This window comes from Tripterygium wilfordii, chromosome 15 (assembly GCF_013401445.1).
Source record: "Tripterygium wilfordii isolate XIE 37 chromosome 15, ASM1340144v1, whole genome shotgun sequence".
Taxonomy (NCBI): Eukaryota; Viridiplantae; Streptophyta; class Magnoliopsida; order Celastrales; family Celastraceae; genus Tripterygium; species Tripterygium wilfordii.
The window spans coordinates 2,822,421-2,841,385 of record NC_052246.1 but is presented as its reverse complement, the minus strand read 5'-3'; the positions used below and the strand labels follow the sequence as shown (position 1 = coordinate 2,841,385).

Sequence of the window (18,965 nt, the reverse complement as noted above, 5' to 3'; positions counted from 1 at the left end):
GACGACTTTGTAATAAAATTTATTTGAATGACTAAAATGTAACAAGCCCTATCTTTCGGCGTTGTATAATATAATTAACCCAACATTCTAACACGACATCATTATTAGTATTTGTTCAAAACTATTATTAACCTTAATTATAATGAGTCGTCAATAATTGTTTTATAAACTATTTTCTTCATAAATAGAAATATAGAATGGTGAAGATTATATATCTGATGTAGTATTATACATCACAAATATGCTAAACCTTACTTTGATTCAAGAAAATTTCCAATTGCATGTGTGGAATGCTTACGTCTACTTTGGCCCAAAATAGACTATATCACTTTGATATGTGATGGACTGAATTTTCTAATAAACTTTATAATTGTTAATTTCAAGGATTTATCAATATACATGAAAGTATATAAATATGCTTGTATTTGTTTGTGCATATACATACATACATATATATATGTTTTCCTTTTGCGCCTTTGTATTTGATTGATGATACCTTAAGGGTTGTCATATACTTCTAATGTTAGCAAATACCATATTTGTTTTGTTACAATTATTGGAGTGTGTGTGCCAAAATTCAAATACATATGATTTAATTTATGAATGTAGAGTTACACTTATTAGTTAGATGTAATGATCAAATTATCACTTTCGTATTAATAGTGCATATATATGCTTTCGTCTAGGTTAGGTGATTTGTGTTCATTTTATGTGCATGCATGTATATATTTATTCTCAGGCTGACATCAGCCTCGGTCACAATGCATTGTACGTAGAGACAATTCGTACTCATATTCACTAAATCTTATCACAAAATTGATTTTGCTGATTTTTTTTATTACAACCACGATTTCGGCCGTAACCTAATTGGTGAATATTTTTGGGAACAAATCATATAAACACGAGAGGTCTTACGATTTCCTATGGGAGCATTATCCTCGTGACGTTGGGTTTTGGCCTAATTTATCATGTTATTAGATGAAAAACTTATGTGCTCGCGGACACACTGTTCGAGTTTAAGCTAATATAAACCTCAAAAGGGTAAACTTATATGGTGTTGTTATTGGTTATAAAAGAATAAGAACTTAACGTTAGAATAAAACTATATGTAGTTGGCCAATAAGAATACGTCAACAGAGACTACAACAAAAGTAGCTCCAACTACATTGTCGCCACACATGCATCATGCTATGAAGAAAAAAAAACATTTATCGACCCTATTGTCACTTAAAAGGAATTAATGACAGAGAAAGCCGGCTAGTAACAAATCGACAAATTGATTGATCATTTGAAATTCAATAAAATGACATCAATAAGTTATTATTTCATAATTTTTACAGAGTGATTGATTCATATATCACATACATCTCTCAATGTTATTATTATTATTTGCAGTTGAAGGGACAAAATAAAAGTCTTGATTGTTTCACTCCATTGAATAATTAATGGGGTCAATTACATAATTTTTTTTTCCCTTTTCATCATCAAATGAAAGTTTTGGCAGTTGCCTTGAGCAAATCAATATTTGTAAAGAAAGAAAAAAAAAAGGGTGGATAATACCTCAAGTAAGGAGTAAGGACAATGCTACATTCCTATTTTGTGACTCCCATATTTATGTGGTATTATTAATATACGAGTCATTTCACATCCACAATAAATAAGGATTTTTTGAGAGTTATTTTTTGAGGATTTTAAACATTATCCCTCAAGTAATTGGATCAAATCTCTCTCACCTTCGGCTACTTCTCACATCTTTCTTCTCGTACCTCTCAAATTCTAACAAGTTTGATTCTCCTAAAAGTATTTTTTTGACCCCTTAAAACTTTTAATGAACCCCAAAATTCCCTTTGTATTCTCTAAAATTTTAGTATTATAATATGTTTTATACACTATATGTAAATTTAGAATTTTATACGTAAATTCATTTTTTATGAACATAATTTTCCCCCAATCAATAATTTTTTTTTCGCCGCCCCTCCCTCGGCGTAGTTCCGTACCCTCCGCTCGGCTGATATAAAGTTCGCCGCCCCTCTTACTGATACTAACGTATATTATATTTATATATGGAATGGGACCCAGAAAACTCGACTACCCTCTCTCTATATATTCTTTCAGCCTTGGGTGGTTGGATCTACTAGAAGGGCATCCGAATTGGACCCCACACAACAGAAACACAACACAAAAACACATGCCCAATAAAAATGCAAAACCACAACTTTTCATGCATGTTTTTGGACGGACGTTCTTCCTCATCTGTCCCTACTAACTAGCTACTAGTGCAAACCCTTGTAAATTGTCATTGATCATTTCTCTCTTAAATACCGCTCTCTTTCTCATTGATGGTTTTATCAGAAAACTTAAAGTTATAGCTCCCCTAAACCCAACCCCCCCATTATTATTTTTGTGTGATTACATTAATGTGCGAAAGATCTATGAATCTATCCATTAATGGCCAGTCTCAAGTTCCTCCTGGATTCAGGTTTCATCCAACAGAAGAGGAGCTTCTTCACTACTATCTTAGAAAGAAAGTGAACTATGAAAAGATAGATTTTGATGTTATTCGTGAAGTTGATCTTAATAAGCAAGAGCCTTGGGACATTCAAGGTAATTAAATATACTATTTAGTGCCTATTCGACGTTCTTTGTGTGTGTAAATCGATCTGTATATGTGGGTTGTGAGATTTGTGTTGTTAATTGTTATTGTAGAGAAATGCAAGATAGGGTCAACCCCACAGAATGACTGGTACTTCTTTAGTCACAAGGACAAGAAGTATCCGACGGGGACTAGGACTAATCGTGCAACGGCGGCCGGATTTTGGAAGGCGACCGGCCGGGATAAGATCATCTACAGTGGATTCAGAAGGATTGGATTGAGGAAGACTTTGGTTTTCTACAAAGGAAGAGCTCCACGTGGTCAGAATTCCGATTGGATTATGCATGAATATAGGCTCGATGAAAGCGTCAATGAAACCACCACAGTAAGTCTCTCCTTCCAAGTCTTCATGGTTAATTCAAAACAACATATGGGTTTGATAGGCAAAAAATATGTGTAAACTTGAATGCAGGCTATGAATTCGATCGGAGAATCGACGCCGGAAGAAGGGTGGGTGGTTTGTCGAGTGTTTCGAAAGAAGAACTATCAGAAAACAGTACTAGATGGGACTCCAAAAGGTTCATCCAACTCCATGGATTCAAAGGCCCAAGAAATGAAGCTAAGTTCAAGCAATGATGAAGTTCTTGATCAAATACTTATCTACATGGATAGAACTTGCAAGATTGAAAATGAATCGCTCAACGCCATGACCAATATGATCCCCAACACCACCTCCACCACTAGATTTGGCATCAGTGATGATCATCCTCCTCCTCCTCCTCCTCCTCCTCCTCATCATCATCATCAGGGATTCAATGAAAGATTCATGCATCTCCCACGACTTGAAAGTCCTATTACTTTTCCATCAATTCCCATCAACTCCGACCAAGAACGCGTTTCCCGCTCTTGTTACCAACCGTTTGACGAAATCCTCAGTGAAAGCAACCAACCATCCCCCACCAATGGATTAACAACCAAACCAGGGCTTCTTCATGATTGGGTCGCGCTAGACCGCTTAGTGGCTTCGCACCTTAATGGACAAGTAGAAAATGGGAGTTTCTCTCTTTGTCCTGATGAAGATAACTTACATTCAGACAGGTCAGTCTATAACAACACCGAGAATGATCTATGGAGTTTCACCAAGTCATCATCATCCATATATCCTCCATCATCATCAGACCCATTATGCCACTTGTCAGTATAAGCGAAAGGGTAAAGATGTACTAAGTCTTAACTCGGATTGCAAAGACAAAAGAAGAGAATCCTAGCCTCACATATATATAGTAAGTATTTTAATGATATAGTGATGGTGATATATATAATGGAGGTAAGGTACGTGGCAGTTATTGTCAATCAAAATAACGATGTCGTCCATTCATGATTCACGATTGTTGTGTCAAAAGAATATTAGCTAGTTTTGGGTGCTCTTTCTTTCTACAAGCAATTATATATGGTGATATCATTGATTACCTCTTCTTTTCTTTTCTTTTCATGAACTATATTTTGCAGAAAGCTAGACAAAAAATAAAGTTAATAATGGTAGGGGCATCTCGATGGCTGACTTCAAGGTGCATGTGATGTGGTCACAAAACACACTGAAATCATTGTACCCACTTGACTTGGCCGTATGGTGTCTGCCTAAAACTCTAATTTCCTTGTCTACTACTCCCTCCGTCCCTTAAAGATAGTCCTACTTCTTTTTTCACATAGATTAAGAAAATCTAATTAATATAGTAACAACATTCAATTTTACTCACATATTTCCTAATACACTCCTAATTAATACTTAGATGACCCTAATTAATACTGTGATAACAAAGCACATTAAATAGGGGTCTTTTAGGAAACTAATGAACTAATTACATTATAAAAAATGAAACGAGACTATAATTTGTGATAGACGAATAAAGAAAGTAGGATTATCTTTACGGGATGGAGGGAGTACTTCCTAATTTCTAGTGTAAAACAGATACCTAACACACATGCACACATCCAAACCCAATTAAAATAAGGACAATGCTAAAAACACTCAAAATTTGACTCCCAAATCTATGTAACATTAAAATAGACATTGATTACAAACACATATATAAAGCCCACTTCACATCCAATATTCCACATTAAATGAGAGTTTTTTGAGTCATTTTTTAAGGGTTTCAAGCATTATCCTTAAAATAAAGCTTAACTTTGTTTGAGTTATTGAATCTCATGTCTAACGACAGTTTTTCAAATCCAATGTTTTTGGTCCTAGCTTATCATAAATGTTTAGATGAACGCACACGATTCCACATAAATCATGTGGAACTCATGATTTCACATGGATATTGTGTGTTTATTTTATCATTTGAAATAATTAGAACAAAAAATATTGAAATCCTTAACATTTTTGCATGTCTTAAGTCACTCACCAAGATGAACCTCTCTCTTCTACCCAAGCCCAAAGTAAGAACCCCACAAAAACAATGCCTAGCCTAGACCAACTGTGAGACGACCCCCTTACTAACCTAGCCTTATAATGAGAAAGGAACACAAGTTATGAAGAGCTCGAAGCTGTACTGACCAATATTATTGACCTCTCTAGCTAGGATAAACCTTCGAACACATTAATGTCCTTGAACAAACACGTGTTGGTCAAAGAATGCAGCTACATATATATTTATATATTTGTACAATCATTTTTGGAATTATTGGTTAGACCATGGAATAAGAATATAATTAAATACTCCCTCCGTCTCATTTTCTTAATCATTCTTTCTATTTTAGAATGTCTTAAAACTAATATCACTTTTCTTCATTAATTAACAATTTTGTTATTGTATTTCAAAATTACCCTTGAATATTTAATTCTCCTTGTTTCAATGAAAAAAAAATACTATGATAAATAAGGACAAATTTGAAATAACATGATTATTTTGTGTAGTTGAATTGTATTAAATTATGTCTCTTTAAAAAATTGAATTTTCAAATGATGACAAATAAATTAAGACAAATGGAGTATCATTCAGTACGAGATATTACTAGGTATGTAGGGGAGGAATAATGTGAAATCTCATTATTAAAGTTTATTCTTAGATTCCATAATTAAATCATGCATGTACTGTCTGATTATGACATTTTAGTTCTACCTTCATGGTAATCCTTTCACTGTTAACCGAACTTGGATAAAAAATCCACACTTTATACATAATAATTATATTGTCCGCTTTGGGATTTCGATTCTCATAGATACATCGGATTATCCTCACAAGTTTGTTGCTCACAAGCCCAACAAGTGATCCAAAGCCAAACTCATTTAAGTTTGAGAAAATGACTAAATATCATGTAAAGAGGGTATTTGCACAAATAAACCTCTCGATAGCACTATGTCTAACCAATGTGGTATTATTGTGTCTTAGCAGCAACAAAACTCACATGACCATACCCAAATGAAATCAGACAACGATAAATTAAAAATTGAACAATTATTAAATATGTGCTGGCGAGCACAAGATAATTAGTTTGCAAGAAATTGAAATTGGACAGTTTTTAGTGTACGTGTGCATTGTTGGACTATCAATGGTTGGTAGAGCGTCGAGGGGAAAAAAATAAAATACTCAAAGTGGCACAACAAGTAAACAAGAATTGAGGGCACTTGTAATGGTAGACAATTATTGAGCCAACAAAGATGTTGTCTTTTGCTGATGTGGTTGTATTGTAAAACGTGTTTTGCTTATGTGGCTGCATTGGGAGAAGTGTTTTGCTGATGTGGATATATTGGTATTTGGTGTTTTGATGTAGTTTTGTTGTGGATAATATGGAGGAATGAAATGTTGTTGGGTTGGGTGGAAAGAGAAAGTGTGTGGGAAGAGAAAGTGTATAGAAATTTGTGTTTTGCTGATGTGGCTGTATTAGAATACGTGTCTGACTTGACTTTGACTTTTTGTGTAATAGAGGTGGGACCCAAAATTAATTTTGTTGGGGACATTCCCCCCTAAACCATTGCAGGTGCCCTGACAATACAAAGAAATTGCTTGTTCACAAATAAATAAAATAATAAGTATTGATGCATTATTTCCGACAAATATTCTATTTATTTAAACAATTACTTTACATTAATTGAAAATTGGTATGGTCTAATCATGATTTTAGTGGAAGAATATTGGATTACAGATTGTGTTTTTTCCTGAACGAATAAGATCAGTCTTGGTAAAACTAAACTATCACAAGAAAGAAAAAATAATTCAAAACAAGACCCCATTTTGAATCCCTGTTGCTTTGTTGTCGCGCGACAAGCTAGAATTATTATAATTTATTAGTATCATTATATACATACATACAAATACGGGTTAATACCACTTTTGCACACCGAAAGATAGTCAGTGTTTCAAATTACACACAGTTGTCTAAAAGGTTTCAATTTGATCACCCAATAATAAAATTATTTCAAATACAGATTTTCTCACTTTGAGGTAGTCAAACTGCACATGTGATAATCAATATCTGGGTAGTCAATGTGCCGCATATGCAATTTAATTGCACCAAAGTTAGAAAATCTACCAGAAAAACCAAGTTGAAATAATTTTATCATTAAATGACCAAATTGAAACATTTTAAACAACAATATGTAAATTGAAACACTGATTCTCTTTCGGTGTACAAAAGTAGTATTAACCCGATACAAATACACTTCAGTCGAGAATCTCATTCAATCTAAAGTTATTTTGACATCAAAATCTATAGTAATGACTTTGCATACATATACATATATACATTACATATAGTCAATAGTCACAAGACATAACACACACAGAGCAGGGTTTGTTAGGGAAGCATGAAAATGGACGACCAACCACTAAGGATTTACCGACAGGCCCCACCAAAAGAAGGGTTTTTGTATAGTTTAGTTTATTATTCTATACCAACTCGACGAATCAAATGTTTCAAACATTGTCGTTATTGCCTAGTGTAACTAATTTTCATCATCTATATGTACTATGCTAGAAAATCTTTTTTTTTTATAGGATAGTTAGTCGTCATTGTTACGTGATAGTCCATGCTTTCGTAGATAGGGTTTGTGGTAGTTTTTGCAATATATGTTGAAAACAAGTCCTCGTCATCAAAAAGACAGATTTAGTTCAGCTTTTGCACAAAATTCTGCTAAATAAATCATTTTTACAACCTAACAAGGTGAGAGGATTCTCTGGTTTATGCACAACTTAACATTGTTGGTGCTTATTGAGAACTTAATTAACCAAAGCAGCTTATAGAAATCAGTGCGAAAACAATGTTGTTTAGTAACTATATATATACAATATATATACAAGAATTCTTCTATGAGATCCTAATTTTTATGATTCAAAATATTTTTCTTAAAATATTAAAAAGATATGTTTGTATTTTTATCGTTATTACGAACCTAACGATATATTTTTTGTTCGAAACAAAAAACAAATTTAATATGAAAAATGCATGATAATTGAGTTTTTTTAAAAAAAAAAAATGTTAATTTTATTTTGGGAAAAAAGGTTTAGTAAACTATATAGCAACTTTATTGTTGAAAGATTTGCTAGTTTGGTGAAACTTTATTATAAATCATCAAAGACTATTTCAATTTGAAAATAAAGAATATAATAAGCAAACAATCTTTTAAATTTCAATTGGAGAAGTCGAATTTAACTCCTTCATCAACACTTTACTATTTACTTCGAAAGATCTACAGCCGAAATTTACATTGGTTAAAGACCTGTGATTTCTTGTCATATAAAAACAAGCTTCATTGAAATAGACACAAAACAAATTATAGCAACTTTTTCAGATCTTAATTTAATTAGGACAATTCAACAGAGAATTCATTTCCTTTCGTTAGGTGTGTGGGAACAAACTATAAGGCAAAATGTTAACATCCTGGCGTTTAAAATGGAGAAACACACCATCCCCAAAATCCATCAAGTTTTGATTTTGCAAGTTTAAACCATATTTTGAAAAAGCATGGCATGACTGGAATCTATTTCTTCTTTCTATCCTGAAAATTTGATGGAATCAAATGTCAAAGGGACACCCTTTTCCTCTCCCTCACTCAACTTTATACTTTATTCTGTGTGTGTTATGGGCTTGCTTCTTCTGCAGATGGTAGCTGAGGCTTGATGTGCAATACTCAAAGTGAACAGTGTAATGGAATTTTTTTTAAGAGAATTAAATCAGATCCTCTACCAAACAATCATAGCTCAAATTGGACAGTAAATCATTCCACAACTCAAAACACCAACCAAAAACAGAAGAGTCCACCACATAATCACATAGTAAAAAAATATAAAGTGTCAACCTTTAACAACCAAAAACCTCGCAGAATTAACCAATGAATCCCTGCAGAATGCCAGTAATTAATAGTCAATTTGGGTCATGTAAACACGATTCAAAGTTAGGATCTGATTGGGACATGTTACCTTACATGAGCTAATTTGGTTTAGTGTTGTTCCTCGTATGATCTAATCGGTCTATTTGATTTAGTGATTGATAATTAAAGAAGCATCCCACTGTGGTGCATAATGATCTAAAATCACTCATTAATTACACTAGCTATATTGACTAATATACTTGCCATGGATGTGCATTCAAACCATCTCAATACATCATCAAATTCAGTCAATTATTCATGTATATGATTGTTCGCCTCCTAATATACATCAGGTTTGTATAAAACAAAATCAGTGAGTGCTTGTTCTTTATCTCGAATTGATTGTTTTGTTTTTATTGATTATGAAGATTAGTCATGGAAATTCAATTGCATGACAGAATACCATACCTAAATGTGTTCACACACGTAAAAGTACCAATATCAAATCAAACCAATCCATCATAATCCTTCATAGACTCCTAGTATAGCTGGTAACATTAACTAATTTCAGTAATAATAATAATTATGAAGAACAAGTCATGACAATCTATCATCATCGTTAATCAAATGTCTAATTATCGAATTAATCCACAAAAACAAATCACACTTCATATGTCTTTTACTCGGCCAGATTAGTATCAGGATAAAGAGCTAAATCAACATAGATTAGAAGAAGAAGAAGAAAGACATACAAGTTTTCAGCGACAAACAGGGCAGAGGTAGAGTACCGAACCTTCTTTGCTCTCTCTTGCGTCGTCTCTATGCTCCGCCTGTTCCTTCACCGGCCGTCATCATCCTCTCGCAGCTTCCATTTCCATTACACGAAAATCATTGAAGAAATCAATCGTCCTCGTGATTCTACGAATTAGAAGAAACACAGCCCCTGCGAAGAGGCTTTTTCTTTTTTAATCTCAGTATCTTTCAAATTTTTGAAATTTAAATTTGGCGGTTAAACTTTTAGCACGTCCAAAATTAATTTTTGGATTCTTACGGTGCACGTGTCGAGTGTTCGCCTAACAAACCTCTACATGCTTCAAATGATCAAACTCTTCAGGTAAAAAGTTCAGCCCAAGTTATCTGTGGACCTGCAACGTTATTTTAGGCCCATGACTGAAGATTTGTAAGCCCACCTGATTGTGGATCCTGAAGAAGCAATTGCGAATGGGCCCATGCCAATTTGGAGTCATGGGTTGCGCGTTAATTCGTGAGAAGTGAAGACCTATTCTATATTTCCGTTCTTTGTAAGTAGCCCATATAATGGTAATCCCCTGAAGTACAAATATCTTAAATGAAATTTTAAAATGTTGTAATTCTCAAAATATATGTTAGATTTTTTTTTTAAAATTATATATTCAGAATCAACACATAAAGTTCTTTTTAATAAGATCCATTGTCGATGAGTTTTATCGGGTAAATCTCAATTACATTATTTTTTTCAATGGAATTTCAAAAACAATGAATTATAGACTGTGTTTTAAAAGATAATAAATTTTAGACAATAAATTTTGGGATAAAATAGTATAATAAAGTTATTCCATTGATTAAATCAATAGAACAAACTTGTTGGGTTCCCGTAAATTATCAAACTGATGGGTTACATGTCATTTTCTTTATGATTTTTGTAGGTACTCATGATTGTGAGATATAGAAAGAATTAAGAACATAGAAAGGAATAAACTCGTAGTTTAACTGGTTATTAGGGAGTCTTCATTAGTCGAAGGTCGTGGATTTTATTTCTATCGAACTCGTATAGAATTAGTATGTGCTTATCTGACATGCGTGGTTTGTAAACTATCACGTGAACCTGTAAATTTATCTAGAACACATTCGAAAAGTAGTGACTACAAATTTAGATGATATAAAAATAAAAAAAATAAAAACTTTTTACAGAGAGCTTTTGGAATAAATAATGTACACGAATGAGGTCATTTATGCAAGTTTTTTTAAAAACAAAAAGTTATGCAAGCTGGTGTCATATGTTTGACTTGCATTTAGAATTTCCCACCTCTCTAAATTTCTCTCCAATTAATTTAAATTGACACACAAACCAATCCCTACATCTTCATATGCTCTTCACACGTACAAGAGCACATTTTTCTGGACTAATTCCGTTTCCACATTAGAATATTCAACTCTTCATTAATTTCAACAAAATCAAAGTTTATGGCGTTTGTGCACCACCACACCTTTGTGGTTGACCCAAAACAAAGATTGAAACTTCCAGCAGACGAAGCTTCCTTCAATGACTTCTTCCTTTTTCTGGGTTCACAAGAAAACCAATGAAACTAAGAAAGGAAATGTTTTTGGAGTATAAAACAAGTGCTGGGGCGTGGAGTGCACTTTCTATTGCCCTTTAGATGACCAGAGCGTGTAAGGTAAGTGATATGAATTAATCTGTTTTTCATGTCACTCTAATTGTTCTCTTATGGGATTCTTATTCTGTGTGTCTGAAATGGGTTGTGGAAATTGAGGTTTGAATAGTTTCACTTTAAATCAATTTTGTTGGTTAGTTTTCAGAAGCTTTAAAGTTTACCAAACCTTACAAGTCATGTGTGCACATACACATGACTTGCAAAGAATGCACCAAAATTTCCATATATTGAATTTATAATTCTGACTTCTGAGGTCTGAAATCTCTTGATCCTTTTATTTGATACCTTATATCATCAAAATCTCTGTCTAATCTTTACAGAAAGAAAAACAGATAACATGAGCAAGCTGAAGTTCTTGTTAGCTCTGGTTATTCTCTCTGTCCTCAATGGTTACGGCTTCATGATGGCCATGGTCGAGGGCAAGAGCAAAGTATGTCATTTTTCTGCATCTCATAAACTTAACCCTCCAGTTCTTGTTTTTCACACAAAGAATCCAGTATGGGATTGTTATGGGTTTCTTCTCTCGACAGGTTCACATCGTTTATCTCGGAGAGAACCAGCACAATGATCCAGCACTAGCTGTAGATTATCATCATGAAATGCTTGCAACTGTAGTTGAGAGGTAAGACCATTTATTAAGTAAAAAGAGAGAGAGAGAGAGAGAAGAATATGAGTTTCAATATGATAATCACTTGATATATTTCCATCTAATCACATTGATTGCAGCAAAGAAATTGCTTCAGATATGATGATTTACAGTTACAAGCATGGCTTCTCTGGATTTGCTGCCAAGCTTACAGAGTCTCAGGCACAAAGACTTGCTGGTATACTTCTTTATATTAATCTCTTCAACAGGGAGCACCGAAAAAGGATATAATCATGTCGAAATCATATTTATCCACGCATTTGCTGACTATCAGAGTTGCCTGGGGTCATTCGAGTCATACCAAATAGGATTCATAGGCTGCAAACAACGAGGAGTTGGGATTTCCTTGGCCTCTCTTCTAGTTCTCCAAGCAGCATTCTTGTCAGCAGCAAAATGGGTGATGGTGTAATCATAGGTGTCCTTGATACAGGTTCATCCCAATTGAACGCCGTTGCTTGTTTCTTTCACCTACATTGACAAATAGAATGATCTCTTAATAAATTACTCAATGGCGCAGGAGTATGGCCAGAGTCTGAAGTTTTCAAAGATGAAGGACTGGGGCCGATCCCATCACGTTGGAAGGGTGTTTGTGAATCTGGGAAGCATTCCAATGGCAAAGTTCGTTGTAACAGAAAAATCATTGGAGCTCGTTGGTTTGTCGATGGATTTCTAGCTGAGTATGGACAACCATTGAATACATCAGATAATCAAGAGTACTTGTCCCCAAGAGATGCAAATGGACATGGAACGCACACATCCAGCACCGCAGCTGGAGCTTTTGTTGGCAATGTGAGCTACAAAGGACTTGCTTCTGGGACTGTAAGGGGTGGTGCACCTCATGCCCGGTTAGCCATATACAAAGTGTGTTGGAATGTGCTTGGAGGGCAATGTGCATCTGCAGATATATTGAAAGCCTTGGATGAAGCCATTCATGATGGGGTTGATGTGTTATCGCTCTCAATTGGATCTTCAATTCCTCTATTTTCAGATGTCGATGAACGTGACGGAATTGCTACTGGTTCTTTTCATGCTGTGACCAGGGGAATCACTGTTGTCTGTGGAGCTGCAAACGATGGGCCGTCAGCTCAGACAGTGCAGAATACTGCTCCGTGGATTCTAACCGTTGCAGCAAGCACCATTGATCGAACATTCCCCGCTGCCATAAAACTTGGCAACAACAAAACTTTTCTGGTATGATCTACAACTCTTAAAAGCAAATGCCAGTTGCCATTAAAATCTGCACAAAGCAGCAACTGATTCGTCTGATACACATTTTGCAGGGTCAAGCCTTATACACAGGGAAGGAGATAGGTTTTAGACGCTTAGTATATCCAGAGGCCTCGGGGCTTGATCCCAACTCTGCAGGGTAGTTTGTTTAATCTAATACATCTAACTTGCTGCTTCCGGAATAAAGGCATGATTTGAATTATCTGCTTGCAGTGTTTGTCAGGCTCTGTCGGTTAGTCCAAGTTTGGTTGCTGGAAAGGTGGTGCTTTGCTTTGCATCAACAACCCCTAGGGTGAGCATATTCAGAGCTGCAGCAGTTGTAAGAGCGGCGGGTGGAGTAGGGCTTATTGTTGCCAAGAATCCTACCGATGTCTTGACTTCATGTGGCGATAACTTCCCTTGTATAGAAGTTGATTTTGAGATTGGAACACATATACTCTTCTACATTCGTTCTACGAGGTACAGTCAAGACTAGTACAATCTTGACTTCATCATTACCATTATCAGGTTCCAGGTTCATCCTCGAAACTATGTTTATGTTGGAATATGCAGGTCTCCAGAAGCAAAGTTGAGCCACTCTAAAACACTGGTGGGCAAGCGTACGCTGGCAAAGGTTGCATATTTCTCATCCAGGGGGCCTAATTCCATTGCTCCAGCCATACTCAAGGTTCATTCTAGTACTCAAATTTGTTGACTCTATCTTTATGACCATAGAATACTCTTTAGTCCCCGACTTGGACAAGCCAACATATCCAAATACAAGTGTATATAATGCCGACAATTTCATAGAAACATGTCAACTCACTGAACAGCTATGCTTCACTACTCTTCATAATTCTGTTAATGATTTTGTCGATTGTGGCATGAAACAGCCAGATATAACTGCACCTGGAGTGAACATATTAGCGGCCACTTCTCCTCTCGATCAACTGGCAGATGGTGGATATGTCATGCATTCAGGAACATCAATGTCCACTCCTCATGTTGCTGGAATAGTAGCTCTTCTCAAAGCATTGCACCCTACCTGGTCACCTGCAGCCATTAAATCAGCATTGGTCACAACTGGTATGACATTTGAATAATCCTTTTTCTGAGTCGATCTTTGAAAAATGTTATGACTATAATTGCTACATCAGATATTTAATTTTCACAAATTGCAATGCAGCATGGAGAAAAGATCAATCAGGTTTTCCAATATTTGCTGATGGATCACCTCAAAAACTTGCTAATCCATTCGACTACGGAGGAGGTATTGTGAATCCGAATGGAGCAGCAGACCCTGGTCTAGTATACGACATGGGAACAGTGGACTACATGCATTACCTTTGTGCCATGGACTACAACAACTCCGCTATCTCTCGGCTCGTGGGTCGGTCTATAGTTTGCCCTAGTGAAAAACCGTCCCTTTTGGACATAAACCTACCTTCCATAACTATACCAAGTCTCAGGCATTCAACCACTATCACCAGAACCGTCACAAATGCAGGAGCCTCTAAAGCCATCTATAAAGCTATGATTGATTCCCCATTTGGCATAACTATGGTGTTAAACCCTGGTGTTCTGGTCTTTAACTCAACAACCAAGAAGATATCCTATACTGTTACTGTCACGACGATCCACCAAGTGAACACAGGGTACTTTTTTGGGAGTCTAACCTGGACTGATGGAATTCACAATGTGACTAGTCCCGTATCTGTGAGAACAGAAGTTTTACAATCTTATGAGGATGATTACTGACATTCTTTTGTTGAATTTCCTAATAAGCTATGCCATAGGCTCAACATTTTGTCACTCACACAAGCACTTCAGATATATAGGAGCCTCAAAATAAATTTAATGGCACTTGATTGACTCTTCATTCATCTCAACTTTATTACAAAACCTGCAGTATATTCTGGAGAAGATAGACTTAATCCGCAAAGTCTCCATGCAGTACTATTTTGGGAACCTAAAATGCATTGATAAAGTGCATACTATGAGAAGTCTATTCTGTGAGTTCAATGATTTAACAGTCTAATTCTGAAGATTACTGATTACAGGTTCAAGTTTTCAAAGTCTGCTAATGTTTCATAAGTGCCTTTTTTTATGTAAGATTTATATATTTTAAATTCTATTATTCTATTTGTAACCTTCTAGCATGTGAAATCTAGTTGGAAAACATAATACTACATAGTTTCTTTACCCTTGACCGATATAAAGCTGATAATTGACTTGACTTTAAGCATTTACCAACTATCACCTCCCAAGCTCATTGAATTGATCAGCACTTTTGATAAGGAACTCAATTATTTATTATTGTTCGAAAAACAATATCAGTATTGTAAGATCCTAACGTTTTGTCAGAAGATAAGTTGAGAAAACTAAGAGAAGAGGGAAACAAGAATATTTGCACATTCTTCCTTAATGACAAGCCTTCACTACTTGCAAGCCATTAACCTTCCTAACACCCTGCAACCTGGCAGTGTTGATTTAACCAACTTTCCATTGCGGTAGTCTCCAAGAATCCAATCCAAGATTATACACTTGACTGATTCATGGGAAAATACCAACAAAAATAACTTGAAACTTCTACCAATGATTGAACTCCTTAGTCACTATCATAATAAGTTGTTTTTGCGCACTTCAAAGCAGAATCATCAGTCATTCGAACAATCAGAACCTTAATTGTAGGAGTTGCAGTGAACATCAACTCTCCCGTAACTTTTTTTTGCCACGAGATATAAAAGTGTCTCAGATATTCAAAGAATTCGCAAAGTAATAAACTAGTTAATCTCAAATCAAATCAATACCTCCAGATGCAATATTAACCAGAAGAGATAATACATTGAACTGATTGCGAGGGAAAACTTCTGCGCTGGCAAAATCCGGATGTTGAGAGAGAACGGCGTAATCTTGGGGACGGATGAGGAAACTGTCATGTATCACAGTATACTGTAGGAAGCCTTATTTCTTTTGGGCTCGAGACAATCAGCTTTTGGTCTCTTTGGGCTGAAACATTTGACTTTTGGGCTCCTAAGGCCCATTAAGGGCCTCGAAGACATGAATGGATGGATACATCGGGTTTTATCCAAAACTCATCGTTCGTTTCCCTGCTTCCTCTCGCTCTCTCAATTTCTCTGACAATGGCGTCTTCAATGTTACCGTGTTATCAAGTTAATTCTTCGCTTCCACTAAGGACTAGCAACAATAATGCAAATCTCTCCTCCTCCCTTCTCGCTTCGCCTATCAACATATCTTCGAGCCGAAGCATTTCTCCCCGATTCCTCACTAACAAGCATTCTCTGCTTCTCTCTTCAACTCAACGACGCCTCTCCGTTATTGCGATGGCTCCTCCGAAACCAGGAGGGAAATCAAAGAAAGGTACATACATCGTCACTTGCTTATTTTTATAGTTTATTCTCTCTGCGTTGATGTGCTGAAATGGGGTTTCTGTGTTTGTAGTGGTTGCAGTGATAAAGCTGGCACTGGAGGCAGGGAAGGCGACTCCGGCGCCGCCTGTGGGACCGGCGCTCGGTGCAAAGGGTGTGAACATTATGGCTTTCTGTAAGGATTACAATGCCAGAACTGCTGACAAAGCTGGTTATGTTATTCCTGTTGAAATCACCGTATTCGATGTCAGTTCTCTTGAATTCGTTCCTCATTTGCTCCTTTTTTGGGTCGTTTATTTTGATTCTGATGTGGGTTTGCTTCGGTTTTCTTTTTTGCAGGATAAAAGTTTCACTTTCGTTCTCAAGACGCCACCTGCCTCCGTTCTGCTACTTAAAGCCGCAGGTATACCTCGACACTACTGCAGGCTAAACTGTTTGATTTTTTTTCATTCTTATAATTGAATCTGTGAACTGATACCCTTCTAATGTTAAGCTTTTTAACATTTTGATTAGACAATTAGTTAATGTTTGGTGTGCAAATATGAAAAAATCTTTGTTAGTTGTTTGACTTCTAATGTAAATTAGTTTAGTTTGGCATTTCGACTTTTGTTATGTTTGCTCAAACAAAGTTATAGTATCTTGTTAATATGCTTAACTATAATGTAGAATAGTCTGAGTCGTCCAGCCAGTTTCGAAATGATCAAGCTTTTGAGAAGGCTGTGTTTGTGTACACGTGCGTATTTTATGGAAGATGATAGTTCTCTGCTAGATATGCTGTAATATCCCTATAGTCCTACCTGACTGAACTGATTTGAAGCTCTGGCATTACTCACTACTCATTAGGTTGTATTAAAGTTATGTATTTCAACTTATCCAGTGCCGAGGTGGAAGGGGAAGGGCTTTATTAGACACCACTTATTCCTGTTGATATTTACTACGGTAGATTCTGACACAACATATTCTTAGGAATTTGAGTCCTGAGATGGACAAATCAGCTCAAATTTATCTATTTAGTCTATTATTTTAAGCAAAATAAAAGTGATTGACTGCTAAAATATATTTGTTGGGATTCATAGCAGCAGAGCTTTGGGCTCTATCATTGATCCCATTCCCATATGTCATAGTGGTGGCTAATGGAGAAAGGGAGTTCATTTCTAATGTTAGCATTATGGATTAGGCTGGCCATGTCTGGAGTCTACTCTTTTTTGTTAAATTTCTATGCCATCTTATCTTTTGGATGTTGGAGTTGGTGCAATTATGTATATTGTTCTGCTTTGTGGTAATTATACTGTTTCATTTTATTAGCTTCTATTCATAATTGGGTATGTGCGCATGGTATATGCTTAAATGAATGCATGAATAAATTCTACTTATGTTGAATGTAAGTATGTAACTAAACATTACTCTCTTTTATAATGATATGAAATCGTCCTTTTTTCTCTTTGAACTTTGAAAATTTGTCTTTCTGATTTTAGTGAACTTTTATTCTTTCATTAACTAATTTGCTATCTTTCGTATTTGTCTCCCAAACTAAAGAGGGTGCATAACTAGGAAGTTGGGTGATTTTGCAGCTTCTTGATCCTGCATGCTGAATAAGTAAACATGTTAGCTATCATTTCATTAGAACTGAAAGATTTTATTGCTATTGAGGTTTGTCTACTTGCTTTATACCAGTAATGGTTTTGGTTCACAAACTCAAATCCCCCTAAATAAATCGTTAGTTCAAGTCTTCGAGGTGAAATGCTGCAATACTCTTAAGTGGCAAATTTCTGATACGTCTGTGCGCACTTGTAAGTAAGTTTCTATGCGACTATTTGTACTCAAAGTTTGCCAGTTGCCACATGTCTACGGAGGATTGTTGCATCCAAACTGAATTTCAAACCTTAGAAGGAATTTTCATTATTTAGTAAAAGATGATTCCCACATGTTTACAACGTGGGACATGATCCGCTGACTGCTAAAGTTTTATGTTTTGTCCAGCCATTTAACTTTTCTGAATAATTTAGTGATTGTTTCATTGTTAAACGCTTGTCTAGGAGTGGAAAAAGGCTCTAAAGACCCAAAGCTAGAAAAGGTGGGGAAAGTCACCCTCGAGCAACTTCGGACAATCGCCGCTGAAAAGCTGCCGGATCTAAATTGCACAACCATTGAATCAGCAATGAGAATTATAGCAGGCACTGCAGCAAATATGGGGATTGACATTGATCCTCCTGTTCTTGAGCCCAAAACGAAGCTTGTGTAGATCCCTGTCGGTACATCTTTTCTTAGATTTTGCTATTATTGTATTTGAAATCAATGTTGTTATTAGTAAATTAAATTCATCATATGGAGCTCTTTAGCTCCTTGTCTTGGCTTTCAAAATTTTACAAGGTGCTTCATGGTTAAA

General features: G+C 35.7%; 3 protein-coding genes across 4 annotated transcripts; all 3 read left to right on the top strand.

The window, feature by feature from the left end:
- Positions 1-2,417: 2,417 nt before the first annotated feature.
- LOC119980024 (NAC domain-containing protein 12-like) lies at positions 2,418-4,021 on the top strand. The gene is made up of 3 exons (XM_038822670.1): positions 2,418-2,604; positions 2,707-2,978; positions 3,066-4,021. The coding sequence occupies exons 1-3, from the start codon at positions 2,418-2,420 to the stop codon at positions 3,795-3,797; spliced, it is 1,191 nt and encodes a 396-aa protein (XP_038678598.1). The 3' UTR covers positions 3,798-4,021.
- A 7,126-nt stretch (positions 4,022-11,147) lies between these two features.
- Positions 11,148-15,256, top strand: LOC120016784 (subtilisin-like protease SBT3.3). 2 transcript variants are annotated; one of them, XM_038869699.1, is made up of 11 exons: positions 11,148-11,341; positions 11,659-11,768; positions 11,869-11,960; positions 12,065-12,162; positions 12,259-12,414; positions 12,502-13,175; positions 13,265-13,350; positions 13,425-13,670; positions 13,764-13,878; positions 14,084-14,276; positions 14,377-15,256. In XM_038869699.1, exons 2-11 carry the CDS (start codon positions 11,676-11,678, stop codon positions 14,946-14,948), a joined length of 2,325 nt encoding a protein of 774 aa, XP_038725627.1. In that variant the 5' UTR covers positions 11,148-11,341; positions 11,659-11,675; the 3' UTR covers positions 14,949-15,256. The 2 variants fall into 2 exon arrangements, with proteins under 2 accessions (XP_038725627.1, XP_038725628.1); XM_038869700.1 differs by lacking the exon at positions 11,148-11,341 and adding an exon at positions 11,419-11,437.
- A 1,017-nt stretch (positions 15,257-16,273) lies between these two features.
- On the top strand, positions 16,274-18,965 carry LOC120016785 (50S ribosomal protein L11, chloroplastic). The gene is made up of 4 exons (XM_038869701.1): positions 16,274-16,571; positions 16,653-16,825; positions 16,919-16,982; positions 18,616-18,965. The coding sequence occupies exons 1-4, from the start codon at positions 16,334-16,336 to the stop codon at positions 18,819-18,821; spliced, it is 681 nt and encodes a 226-aa protein (XP_038725629.1). The 5' UTR covers positions 16,274-16,333; the 3' UTR covers positions 18,822-18,965.

Excerpts from the sequence above, each read along its gene's own strand:
- LOC120016784 (XM_038869699.1), top strand. The coding sequence starts at position 11,676 with ATGAGCAAGCTGAAGTTCTTGTTAGCTCTGGTTATTCTCTCTGTCCTC. Across the intron at positions 13,351-13,424 it reads CTTGATCCCAACTCTGCAGG|TGTTTGTCAGGCTCTGTCGG; the intron begins GTAGTTTGTTTA and ends ATCTGCTTGCAG. Across the intron at positions 13,671-13,763 it reads TTCTACATTCGTTCTACGAG|GTCTCCAGAAGCAAAGTTGA; the intron begins GTACAGTCAAGA and ends TGGAATATGCAG.
- LOC120016785 (XM_038869701.1), top strand. The coding sequence starts at position 16,334 with ATGGCGTCTTCAATGTTACCGTGTTATCAAGTTAATTCTTCGCTTCCA. Across the intron at positions 16,826-16,918 it reads TTGAAATCACCGTATTCGAT|GATAAAAGTTTCACTTTCGT; the intron begins GTCAGTTCTCTT and ends TCTTTTTTGCAG. Across the intron at positions 16,983-18,615 it reads TCTGCTACTTAAAGCCGCAG|GAGTGGAAAAAGGCTCTAAA; the intron begins GTATACCTCGAC and ends ACGCTTGTCTAG.
- LOC119980024 (XM_038822670.1), top strand. The coding sequence starts at position 2,418 with ATGTGCGAAAGATCTATGAATCTATCCATTAATGGCCAGTCTCAAGTT. Across the intron at positions 2,605-2,706 it reads AGAGCCTTGGGACATTCAAG|AGAAATGCAAGATAGGGTCA; the intron begins GTAATTAAATAT and ends TTGTTATTGTAG. Across the intron at positions 2,979-3,065 it reads GCGTCAATGAAACCACCACA|GCTATGAATTCGATCGGAGA; the intron begins GTAAGTCTCTCC and ends ACTTGAATGCAG.